The 13,779-nt window shown below is 39.0% G+C and overlaps 1 protein-coding gene across 24 annotated transcripts in view; it reads right to left on the bottom strand.

Annotated features, from left to right (window-relative positions):
* Positions 1 to 13,779, bottom strand: part of ERC2 (ELKS/RAB6-interacting/CAST family member 2) — a 904,101-nt gene that overhangs the window by 408,356 nt on the left and 481,966 nt on the right. For all 24 annotated transcript variants that reach the window (XR_013357839.1, XR_013357837.1, XR_013357838.1 and 21 more), the window contains one exon: positions 13,159 to 13,294. Coding sequence is in view for 21 of the 24 variants with exons in the window: in XM_077858464.1 (XP_077714590.1) it covers positions 13,159 to 13,294 (136 nt within the window). In the remaining 3 variants the exon portion in view is untranslated. The remainder of the gene's footprint in view (positions 1 to 13,158; positions 13,295 to 13,779) is intronic.

The raw sequence follows: 13,779 nt of genomic DNA, 5'->3' as shown, positions 1-13,779 counted from the left end.
CACTTCTAACTATAACCCAGTCTCAAACATTGGACTGTAGTGTACATGTGGCAATTTCTGTGAAGTGAAACTTTATCCAGGTGACCAAGCCACAGTCTAGTATGGCCTTAATCCTCCATTTAGAGTAAGGGGCAAAATAACCTTGAAAGATTACTAAAAGGGTAAAGTAATCATTAGCCAGGTTAAGAGAGGTGCAGTTCATTCAGATTTATAGGCCCATTTATGATCAGTCTCAGGCATCCAGGAGACATACATACACATTCAAAGTTATATTGTTTAACTGTTAACGTGTTCAAATTTGCGGTTTTCTAATTTCTCATAAAGATCCTTTCACAGCCAAAAAAGTACAACCAAAATGAAAACAAGCCTGCTGGTAATGACACAGGGACACTCTGTGCTTCATTTTCAACCCGTATAATTGATTTTGACAGCATAGCAGGAACCTAAGGCACTATAGTCCACACTGGCAAAGAACGGCTTTAGCAGGAAGAGGGCAAAACTGTGTCCAAATGAAAATTGACAATAGATACCTAACAAAATGCAATTTTATATTTTAAGGCTGGAATACTTTCCATATCTTCCTCTAAAACATTCTTCATCTAATTTGGATTTGGGGCATAGCAAAATGTGAGCTTATAATCAGAAGTCAATGTAGATACCAAAGTCAAGAAGTGATAGAAGGAAATACCCCTACGCCTGTCACATTTTTCAAGTTTGCTTCACATCAACTTTTTTAATGAGGCAAAATTTTTAAAAGGTGTATCAGACATATAATTTTCTTGGCCAGTCATTCTAATAAAACTGCTTTTTAATCAAGCGGCAGGCATAAAGCCATTGCAATATGCCCAGGTGAATTCTTATTCAGTAAGGATAATTCTATGCTTAATAAAGTATCACTGCAGAGTTTTTTCAATTTCAAACTGTAATCAAAGAGCTGATTTCATATCTCAGTTATCAGCACTGTGAATTGTCTAGATCAGTATTTACCCAATTTCAATATTAACTCTTTGCAATTTAATAGATGTTCTGGAGAAAAAAATCTTTTTGTTAAATGATTTGGAGAAATTTTGGATTAAAGAACATTAAACTCGACTACAGAACCTCTCAGGGTTTTTTACTACACTAATATGGATGGCTTTCCAAATGTAGAATACAGCATGTATTATTTTCCAAAATCATTTGACAAATGGAACCCTTTCTTCAAATGGTATCTCATAGACCTTCACATTGATAAACATGCTTTGGGAAATACAAGTCTAGATAATATCAACCCAGTTTTTGTCAAATTAGTCTCTTTCCATTTTCCCACAGTTCATTGTGACCCACATAGTTGAGGGGACATAGTTGACATAGTGGCTTATTAAAATAATAGTCTATTTCATCAACAATTACATTTAAAGGCCACATAGCTCCTGCTCTTGAGAAGAAGGCTGTAACCCAGGTGGCTCAATTCTGAAGAGTTTTTGCATTGTGTATCTTGTGTCCAGGCTGTCACCGTTTTAATCTTTATCTTTACTTAAAAAGTAGCAACTGGTGGGTGTGTTATTATAACGGATATTCTGAAGAAAGAAAACACAATGTTTTAGTGCACACTACAAAAATCTTCTTTTTTTTTTTTTTCAAATTTTATCTATTTATTCATGAGAGACACATGAGAGGGAGAGGCAGACACACAGGCAGAGGGAGAAGCAACTCCATGCAGGGAGCCCAATGTGGGACTCGATCCGAGGTCTCCAGGATCATGTCCTGGGCTGAAGGCGGTGCTAAACCGCTAAGTCACCCAGGCTGCCCTACAAAAGTCTTCTCAAAATGGCAGGCATGGCACTTCAGATAAAGAACAGAAAGAGTTTAGAATAAATGATATTTAAAGCTAAATAACATATTACAGGGCTGGTACTGAAGGAGACCCATGGATTCCCAACTGGAGGATGTCCTTGCCACTGACATGGATGCTTCAGTTGGGCAGCAGCATCCCCAAGTGCCCATGAGTTGTCCTCTTTGGTGGCACCTTTAATCACCACATGCATGTACACTTCAGTTAGTCTCAGGTTGCCAGGATTTCAGAGTTAAAAGGGACCTTACCCCAATACAAGCTTCTTGTTTTGTAGATGAGAAAACAGGCTCAGAGAGGGAGAAAAAATGATTTTCCCAAGGTCACATGGCTAATTAGTGATTAAGCCTAGACTAGAACCTAAATCAGCAACTGCCTTGGTACTCTCATCCCTCACTCACTCAGATCTTTGTATCCTAGGACAGAACTGTGATTCAGATAGCCTTCTGGAAGCTTCTGTTCCAGCTTGCCAGAGCTAAGGCTCCAGCTATAGACACACTCTCATGGTTACCTCTTTCCAATGGTCTTCTATTCCAGAGCAAGCAGCAGCCAAGGAACACATGATCTGGCTCACTTGTATAAGCTGCTGCAAGTCAGATGCCAGAGGACATCTTTAGTCAGAAGAAAAGATCTTGAGATATTCAAGGGTAAAGAATCTTGTCCTTCCAAATGTTAAATCCCAGCAGATAGCACAGTACTTAATGCACAGAAGTCCTCAAAAAATATCAGTGGGACTACTTCAGAACTCAGGGAAGACCCTTGCATGACTTGAAGAAGCATTTCAGTCTATCTCATTGGTTAAAAGAAACTTATACATCACCCCAAAAAATTCATGTGAAGCCTCTTTACCCAAGTTTATGCTACCTAGTTTTTCTATTTTTGGAGTAGCCTGACCATCATCTTCACTGTTACAATAGTTACGGGGCTAATAAGCATATAAAGAAACAGTCTGCACAGAAGAGAGGGGTGCCCCACTCAAGACTGAGACCTGAGAAAGAATGCCAGCTCTTTTTCTTGTTTAACATCACCAAGTCTCAATCTTCTCAACTGTACAATGGTTCCAAAGATGGTAGCTACCTCATTCATTTCTTGGGAAGATTAAACAAGTCAATATGTATACAGAGAAAGTTGGCCAACTAAGATTGGTTTTTAACAGCTGCTTGTCTTGAAAAGAAGTGTGAAGCTGGCTGGGTAGGCAAGAGTCCTGAGATCAACGGCATGTATCTGCCATCATCATCAAAGAGGAGAGAACCACATGCATATCAGATACTCACTAGAGATGAAGTAAGTGGTGTACTGCCCAGATTCCCCTTCAGGACTAAGGCATTCATTCCTTCCCCAGTTGCTGCTGGGGATGCTCCTTCCAGGGTTATGCCCTCCCCAGGGGTTACCCATATCCATCCACTCACTTGTTGAGAGGGTAATAAAGGTTCTCATCTCAATTGGAGTCATCTCCTTCCAAATGGTCACCCCAACTCCACGGGATATTGATGGAAACAGCTGAGCCTCCCTCACAACTATGCCCCAGTTCTACTTCTTCAGTGCCCAGTCCTGCTTCTCTCCCTTCCTGAAAGCCCTTCTACCCAACAGATCTCCTGCATGTTAATCCCACTCTCAGTTTCTCTGGGAACTCAACCAAAGACATTAGTCTTGGAATAGTTCATGGCTCAATGAAAAGCAGTAGCTAGTATTCTAATTGCTGAACTATCTAAGCAATCTACACTTCTTTCCCATGACAAGAGACTTCCTGAGTTCCTTTACAGGAGACATCCCTCTGTGGATGAGGAAAGTGGCAAAGATATAAATAACTTAAACTGATCTTTATTTAGCATCTAAGAGTCCTAAACTACATAGTCTGTTCTCACAATTTTCTTCACCACTGATTTGCTACTTTTTTTTTAGTAATTCTAATTTTAAAGACATGCAAGATAGAGGATGATAGAATGAACTTTGCATAAAGCTTCATTCATTGTGAGGAATCATTTCATGTTATCTTAAATGGCCAATCTAATATCCACTGATGAAAGAGCACAGGCTCTTGGGGCTTATGGATTAATTGTTCAAACCCTACTAAAGGTAGACCTATCTTATGGAACCAGTGGGCTACACAAAGGTCACCAGACAGGATGCAAGAGTCCTGGGTTCTGGTCTCCCCTCTGTGAATAACTCTCTCTGGAATCTTGGGCAAGTCATGTGCATTTGCTGGGCCCTACCTCCCTCATCAGCAAAGCAAGGGGCTTATATTAAATAAAATCTAAGGTCCTTTCTAGTAAGAAAAACTTACGATTGCTTAACCTTGCAGGGTTTTTCCAGGCAGCATAAATAAGTAAGATGTAGAGGGAAAGTGTAATACCAGAGATGAAATTAAAAATGTCATAAATTCAAATTACCAGCTTCCCAAATGTGTATTACAGGAGAGACTATTAAATGACCAGGAACAGATTTTATAGTTGTATTTTCCTTTTGCAAGATTTCCATCTAAATCATTGCCCATGTCATTGATTGTCATTTCCTTAATCTGGAGTGTTTGAATATACAGTTTAGCAATGCTTTGGACAAGCCATAAGTCAAAGTTAACATTAAAAAAAAAGTTAACCATGCCCAGGTCTCTGCCTTCCATAAAAACATGCTGAAATACCAGCATCTATTAGAAATAGGTTATTGATGTTGGGAATGACATGCACTGTGATTTGCAGGTGCCCCCCTGACTAACCTTTGGTAGTCATATCTCAAGGTAAACCTGCCATGATTACCCTGGCCAAGAAGAGCTGGTTTAACTGTACTGGCTCTTTTGATGCATGTTGAACATGAGCACCCTTTAGGGATCTCCGGGGGCCCGTGAGTGAATTATCATGTGAATTCTAACTTTGAAAAAATAATAAAGTATGCTATCAGAATTATTTTCTTCTTTCAATCCCCTTGCCTTCAAAGTGTGGGTTCTTTAGTAATGCCTTCATTGTATCTACTTTGAAAATTATATCATGCCTGCTATAGATTCAAGCAGAACGGAAAGACATATAGATGCTCCCAAGCACACACCCTAAAGATCTCTTTCTTCAGTGGCTTTTAAAGTACAACTCCAGGTTCAGAAACTTTTGCCTGGAGCAGCAATTTTTTGTTTCCAAAAGCTAAGCTTTAGTCTGACCTTCACAGGAATAACTCTTATGCACTGGTACCTCCTCAAATCTTTACCTTTAATAACACCTAAAATTGCAGATAAGTCAGCCTTAACAACTGTCTGAGGCTCAGTTTCCCTATCTATAAAACAAAAACACATAAACTTGCCCCTCCCAATCTTTAAGGTCAGTAGGAAGATCTAGCCTCAAGAATACTCAGGGAAGCATTCTGAGAAGCACTCAGGGCTCTGGCTGAGATGTGTAGTTGTTATTGTTGACTAACCTGATCATCTGCAGTGATTTGAAAAAAAAAACATATTAAAATGATGTCTCCAGTATATGGCCCAAGCTTCACCTCAAAGTAAGCCCAGAGGTCAGAATTAAAGATAAACAGAAGAAATGCAGGTTCTACAGAGCCAGCCCTGCCTCTTTCCCTAGAGCTGAGGCATACCTATGAACGCTTAAATCTCACTGGAGAGCACAGGAGGATGCATGCTACCTTTCCCTTATCAATTTATATTTCAGGGACCAAAAAGAGAAAATGGAATAATATATTAAAAATTGTCTGATCCTCCTTAGGAACCTCCTTTGAAATGAATTAAGAGATTACCATATTATTCTAGGAAGTTTCCTTTCTCCACCCCCCATCCCCTCAAACTTTGTCATTCCAGGACATTCAGGACTCTACCTCTAATAATAACAATGATTTCATTTGATAAATATGTTGCATTTCATTCTATAGGATATTCAGCCTTGGACAAACAAACATTCACTTTGCTGAGGACTATCTAAGAGCCTTTAATGGGGTGAAACCTGAAAACCCTTCAGAAAAGAATAATGAACCCCACTCTGTCCCCAGGGGGTAATTTAGTAGGTAGATTAGGCAACACTTGATTAAGGGCAAACCTCTCTTTTCCATAGAAATATATTGTGTTTGTATAGAGGGGCTGTATGAAGTGGAGGATTAGGTCACAAATCCTCAAGAAAAAGCAGAAGACATTTCTCAGAAGAAACATGTGAGTTACTGCACATTTGGAAAAACAAGTAATACTTTATTGGGAGGAAAGAAGAAAAACCCCACATACAACAGTTTTATTTACACAATTTCACTTTAGCTTCTTGGAACATTTCTAACAAATGGTTAGTTCCCAAATACATTGCACAGAATACCTTGTCATCCCTGACAGTCTGTGAGTTACTACAAAGAGTAACGACTCAACTCAAGGCTACCAGAACTGATTGTCAAATAAGATTTTCTGAGACTGCCTATAGGGAGCTGCTACAACAAAAGTCAGTTTTGGCTCGTGGGGGATTATAGTGTGAAAGAAAAACAAATGTCAACATAAATCCCCAAGGAAAGAAAGCACTTCTGTACTAAACCTCAGTCCTACCCTCCAACGTTCTGTGTCCTCCTCAGACTCGCAAATACTTGAGTATTTCTTATTGTCTGAAACCACGAACAGAGTCTGGAAATGTTGGATGTGGTTCAGTCCACATTTCAACAACATGATAGAATTTATTCACAATTTAATGGAAAGTCCCAACAATCTCTACCCATCAACATAGAAAATTGCAAGGCAAACAAAAACACCTTGCAGTGTTAAAAAAAATATTAAATTCTAATGAAAATTTGAACAAATGTGCGTTTTTCTTTAAAACTGTGTTCGATGACTTCCCATCTTCCCATATGTTGAACAAGATGGCTGAAATGGAGCCGCCCTAAGTCACTCTATGCTATACCAACCAAATGGCCATGAAAAACCAGGAGCTAAATAAACGTGTTTTGACAATGATGAATCTCTTAACTCTGCTGGTCAGGTTTCTTCTAATGGCAGTACTTAGAAGTGTACCATAACACATGAATATGGATCACAGTTAGAGTAACAATTTTAAGCTTAGGGAATTGAAAGAGAAATGAACTTAACTTAGTGACTTGGAGAGATGAACGTACAGATATGGGGCTTAAAAATTGTTGCATAAATCATTAAGTGTCTCTCTGCAAAGAAACAACTTCCCAATGCTTGGGAACTTCATAATGCACTTTATGTTTGCTGAAGGTTATGCATTTTTTTGAGGTTTATGTTGTTTGTTACACTTCCTCAGTAAGCTGACTCCAACTCTAATTGGAGAAGCAAAGTAAAGGAAGTCCCCTTGGAAAAAAGATATGGATATACAGACTCACACAAATTGAAAAATAAAATTGTCTTTTTCGCTTTCCTTATTTTTTAGAACTCTACTAAAAGGACAAGAATAAATGGGAACATTCATTTGCTTTTTAAACTGATCACACTTGGGTTTAACCACTGGCAGAGAAGAAACTTTACAGTTCCCTGGGAACCTATAATTTGGAAACGGAAGCACACAAGAACAGACTTTAGTTTTCAGGCAATAAATTGAAGAGAATTCTGCAGACATACAACAGAAAAAGAGCATAAAATATTGGCTTGTGCATTTCTTAGAATGTTAGTTCATTAACTCGATAACTGCACAGGGAAAAATGCAGCCAAAATCTACAAAGATGTCCAATGGGATTTCAAATTGGCATATTTACTCAGCAAGAAATAGCTAGAGGTTGGGAGTTGGGGGTGGGAAAGCATCCCATTCTGGTAATGCCGACTTAGTGTGAAGCTCCGGAAAGACACCTTGTTGAAAAATCTCCATGCAGCCTCTAATGGGACACACAGAAGCCCAAAGCCCCAAGGCCAGACATAAATATCATCCTCCATAATCTGTGTCCTGGAGAATAGTTCTACAGAATCATACCAAAAAATCATGATCTTTTACATTTACTTTTTACACACAGTTCAACATAAACTTGAAAAATGCTTTAATTTTTCTTCCTTATTGCCTAATCTGTTGTTTAATGCTTTATTGGAAACTTTCATTTACTGGTGTATGCTCTATATCTGTATTACTCATCAGTATAGAATCATTGCAAAGGATTTGTTGGATGATACTCCCAATGGTCACTGTCTTCTATGGTTAAATGGTCATTATCAGTCTCTCTGGGGGAAAGTTCTAGTAACTGAACCCCAAATAGATCAGGTACTGTGCTAGGTCCTGTCATAAAGCTCACCTTATTTAACCCTCCCAGGGAGGTAGAGATTGTGAATTCTCACTTATAGATGAAAAAGAGTAAGAGAGAGATTCCTTACCTTACTCAAAGTCCTGAGCTAATAATAATAAGGGCTGATATTTGAAGAGTAGACAGTTTAGCTCCATGGTTCTTTATTTTTCCTTTCCTGCTCTCTTTGTCAAATTCTCCAAAACATGCTTTAAGAGTTAAATCAAGAAGACTCTCTATTCTTATACATTGTGGATATTTCCTCTGAGAAACAATAATTCAATGTATTCGAGGTATTTTCAGACAAAAAAAGGACTCAGGGCAAATGCACTAAACTGCCCTTTCTCTTGGATGGGTCAAACTGAGCTAGCTAGGATGCTAGTCTCTTATATCATGTGAACCCAGTGGGACCAGAATGCAGGGCTGTACAATAGAGGCTACAAGCCAATGGTCAATTCATCTGCACATGTGCTTCCCTAGACCCAGAGTGTATTTAAAAACGCACCAAATCCATAGATTTCACATAAAAATTTGTATTTTATGGCAATCAGAGGGTCCCCTCAATCTTAAGCCCACCTTTATGGCAGCTTTCAGTAAAAGCTTAGTAGTCTCAATTCCTTTTGATGAGCCATGGGCTCTTGAGTTCCTTACCACCCTCTATGATATCTGTAACTAAGGCCACTGCAGCTATAATTTTTCATTATGTTTATGTTACTGTTTTTTCTTATGTAGAGAAATATTTCTCCAAATCTTGCCTCTTTTGACAATTTGAATGATTAGTCTCAAGTCCTCACCCTTCCTTGTATCTGCCCCTTTAAAATGTTCTTTTCATGGGTAGAGTGTACTTCCCTAATCCCTGCTTATTTGCTCAGCCACGTGCCTTGCTTTGGCCAGTGAGGTGGGATGAAAATCACAGTGTTATTTTAAGTCTAGGTCTTATGAGACCTTGCAAGTTTTTGCTTACTCTCTTGTGCCTCTGTTACTGTCATCATAAGAGTTTCCCCTGGGTGACTCCCTTCAGCCTGAGTCTCAGAATAAACATATGTGGAAGGGAGATGCCTTAGAGACTCACAGACTTGCAGAAATAGGAATGCTCATTCAAACCCACCGTGGAGAAGCTGGGCCATTTAGTCAATCTGAAAAATCTGTGACAATAACTACTGATGCTTTAAAGCCACTGAGTTTTGGGATGATTTGCTACATAGCATTATTATGTCAATTGCTAACTGATACATCTCTACCAAAAATTTAGATTAAGACAGGCTGAAAGAATGAGACATCATAATTTTTTCTTACATGCAAACCTGTTTCTTATTTGTGCTAATAGCCTAGACCTTGAAGGCATCTGAGTTTGCAATTCTTGCCATAAAACTATAAACCTAAGAACTAAAGAAAGTGGGGTTTGTGAAATGTTTCTTAGCATGACTGTATATCTAGATTGGACTGAAATGGCCCAGTTTTTGCCCATTGCTATTATGTCCTGGTTTGAATACATTCAACTTTGTCTCCAATTTTCATAACTAGTTGAATCTCTTCAATCTCTCTTTTATAACCTCATCCAACAGCTATTATTATTGCAGAAAATACTCTACCTGAGATTTTTCTGGATATGATACCTATTTGGTTGATCAAAATCAGTAAGTCATAATGTCCAACCTTTACAAAAAACTAGTATAGAATAATTCAAATTTAGTAGATGTCCATCCCACATCTACTAACCAATCAATCAACCAACCAACTGTCCAACTAACCAAAAAATGATCCCAGCTCACAGACACCTATTAAAAGGGTTAAGAAGCTAACTCATAAACAGGAAATACTTAAAACAACAGTAATATTAAAAAAATCAAGTGCCCCAAGAATGGAAAGTTCTGTCTTCAGAAGGCAGTAATTACTGCATCTGAGTACATCTGCTTAACAATCCAAGAAAGTGGGAGTTTCACTCTCTATTAACCTTAACCAGAGACATTTTCATCAAAATTAATTGTGATTACTTTTTATTGCATTTCAAATGCTATCCTTTATTTGGGGTGGTCAGGAATGCAACTAAGCAATTCCAGACCATTCTGTCTTTTATGAATAGGTCTATGAGGTAGTTATCAAGAGGCCCCTTATAAAAATATTGCTATGCAAAAAATTCATGAGTCAAAACAAGACATTAATTTCCATAACTAGATGTGTCCTTAGAAATGACTATATATAGCAAGTCTGATGCTCAACGCATATCAAGTAGAACTGTATAAATGCCCACACATATCATAGACAACAATTTCACAAAATGTTCCTTTTATCTTTTCCTTGTTATCATAATAATAATTAATCATTAATACTTATTGTGAGCATAACTTGTGCCAAGTAAAATTCTAAATTCTTTATAGGTATTGCCTTTAATTCTCAGAGCAACCCTGGAGTAGATACAATTATTATTATTCCCATTTCACAGATGAGGAAATTGAAATGAGGGAGAGTAAGTCACCTGCCCAAGAACATTCAGCTAGTAAATTCTGAAGCTTGGAATGAATGCTGGGCATTCTAGCTCCAGAGTCAGTTAAGGAAAGATGGTAACACTCACCTCATTGAAAACTACCACCACAATCAATTGGTCTGTAATGTTTTGTGCCCTGACTGTACTTTGCTCTACATAGACTCTATACCTTTGCTGACAGTTTTCCTGCCTGGAGTGCCTTCACTACTGCTGAGTCCCTCTCATCTCAGACTCATTTAGCTGTCATCCTGTCTCCTCCATGAAGTCTCTCTGCCACTCCAGTTTTCTTGTCATCTTCTCTTAGAACTCTTCTCCAGAACTCACCATCCAAAGATGGTCAGATCTAAGTTTTTGAGTCCTGGCTCTGCCACTTACTAGCTAAGTAATTTTGGGCAAGTTATGTAACCTCTCAGAGCCTCCTCCTTCTTGTACATCAAATGAGATAATAGCTTGTCTATCCATTACCCATATGATGGCTGTAATGGATCTCTATGGTTTTACCATCCAGCATCCCTTCTAGTAACACACTCCTTTTTTTCTTGTGTGAGGTCACCTGTTACCACTCTCAGCCCATAGGATTCGGGTGTGGCTAACTGCTATCCCCTAGGCTCCAGGTGATCACATCCTGGCCTGGCCAATATATGCATTCATACAGGTCTGAACTTTTGCTAGAATCATCAGGAAAGAACCTCTCTCCTCTCCACGTATGACTGCACTCACAGTGGAGGCTGGCTGCTGGTGGTCAGGTTTGGCATCACTGTGGACAGCTTTCCTAAGAATCAAGACAACAAGGAGCAGAGTGTACCTATGAGTAGGATGGAGACAGATCCCTAATGCCTGGACCTGAGTGTTGGAATATCTGAGTGTGGTCAGGCCTGAAGTCTACCATGGCCTTTTCAGTTAATTGATTTCCCTTTTTGCTTACTACAGATTAAATTGTGTTCCTATCAATTGCAATCAAGAGTCCCAACTAACTCAACTCATATTGGAATTAAATAGGTGCTGGAGCGCCTGGGTGCCTCTCAGTTAAGTGTCTGTCTTCAGCTCAGGTCATGATCCCGGGGTCCTGGGATCGAGTCCCACATTGGGCTCCCTGTTCAGTGAGGAGTCTGTTTCTCCCTCTTCCTCTGCCCCTCACCTCCAGTTATATACACACTCTTGCTCTCTCTCTCAAATAAATAAATAAATAAATAAAATCTTTTTTAAAAAAAAGAATTAAATAGGTGCTGTAAAGTACATAGCCTAATACCCACCATACTGAAAAGTTCAATAAATGATAGCTACTACTGCAGTTGTTCCTCTACATTAGTTTCTTGAAGGCAGGGAGACCCAGAATCAGGTAGCTCTCTACTTTTTACTAGCATGTCACATCATAACTTTTCTGAGACTCCAACTTTACCAAATGTAAAATCACCAACATTGTGGTAAGAAACAAATGAGAATATATGCTTGGCAAGGCAATAAAATGTTCTACAAATTTTAGTTCTCATGATCTCACTCTGTAGGCTCCAATCTAACATCTCCTACGACTGGTGGGGAAACTAAGACCCAAATCCTAGGACAAGAACACTGAGAAAGCTGTGGATTCAAATAAGCTACCAGTCCATGCTAAGGGGTTGCCACGCCTGAACAAAGGACCTGATGGTACTACTGTGCTAACCAAATCAGACATGCATGCAAAGGGGCTTGACTGAAATCATTAAGGCACCTCCAAGACACAGAGACAAAAAGAAACTAATATTGACTAAGTAACTTCCATGTGCCATGCTCTGTGTAAGACATTTCCTTTTATTTCATACTCTAGAATAATTATTTATTTCTCTTTTGGTCAATTAAAAAGATGAACTGTGAGTACATATTGAAACTATCTAACTTCTTCTATCTCCAAGGAGGAAACCTAATACATAACTGGAGAAAGACACTAATTAATAAGCAAAATTTAACATGAACTCTGGCCAAGTTGAACTTGAACTGCTCTGTTTAAAGGCACACTGGAATAAATAAAGGAACTTCAAAGCAAATGCCCTGTTTTAGCTTGAATGTTTTATTGAGCACATGGGGAGAGCTCCTTTGCCAAAAATAGGGATGTTAATGAGGAAAAATTGGTGTTTTCAGTCAGCCAGTTGGTTTCTGAGATAGGTCTGTCCATTCAGTGATAACTATATTCCACAGAAAAGACAGAATAATGATGTCTCAGAGCCTCAGAGTTTTGAGTAAAACAAAACCAGTTTTGTAAACTATCTGAGATCAACTTAATGCATCCTTTTTCAAATAGCTTCTGTGATAATACACATATATTTCCTTTCTACTAACGCCAAAACCATTGAAATATAATTCTAAAAGGGGGATATGTCTACGTTTTAAGCTTTTTGCCAACTATATAAACACAGCCCTTACCTTTTCAAGTGAGGTATAAAAACCAATGGACTCTGTACAGCATTAAAGTTTCCACCATAATCAGCTCTTCTCGGGCACCATTCTGAAAATGATTCTCCACAGTTGTAAAGACCTTTTGGGTTCTCTAGGAGTACACCGTTAGTGCTGGACTCAGAGCTAAGGCAAGTCTCCCATTTCTGTGCATATTTTCTCACAGTAATGGGTACCTGTTAGAGAGAGTCAATCTCCAATTATTTAGGTTTTAAAAGGAGAAGCCTGAGCTCACCTGCAAGTGCTGTGAGTTGTCAGCCATGCTATCTTCTCGCCTGCGGACTTCTTCCAGTAACTGGGCATTTTTCTTCTTTTCCAACTGTTGATTGTGCTTGAGGTTGGCCACCTTCTTATTCTGATCCTTCATATGCCTGAGAAAAGTCAGCAGAGTGTGGTTAAATTCAACCACTGGAAGATCATATGTTATCTTAGAAATACTAAGTATAGAATATATTGATATGGATTCAGGAAAAGTTGAAACTTCAGAATATTCCATTAATTCAATCACAAGTATGCAGTGAGCAACCAATTAATGCCAAGTGCCAGGATGGCACTGGGGCTGCCATGGTGAATGAGATATGTATAGTCTTCAACCAACTCATGGAGCTTAAATGTCAGTGGGAGACACAGACCAGGACCAAGGAGACACAATTTAGGCTTCCTAAAGGAGAGGAAATAAATTGCATGCTGTGAAAGATGATGATGCACATTGCATTTCTGGACAGGCATGGGGTAGGAAGATGATTTTAGGCACAGTGGCCTGGAAACCGCCCTAAGGAGGTGAGACAGTGGGTAAGACTCCAAGGAGCCAGCCAAGAATTGCCAGTGGAAGTGTCCCCCAAGAGGAGGGAACAGC

Source organism: Canis aureus, chromosome 19 (assembly GCF_053574225.1).
Source record: "Canis aureus isolate CA01 chromosome 19, VMU_Caureus_v.1.0, whole genome shotgun sequence".
Taxonomy (NCBI): domain Eukaryota; kingdom Metazoa; phylum Chordata; class Mammalia; order Carnivora; family Canidae; genus Canis; species Canis aureus.
Note: the sequence above shows the minus strand (reverse complement) of the source record. Positions and strands in the feature narration are given on the sequence as shown.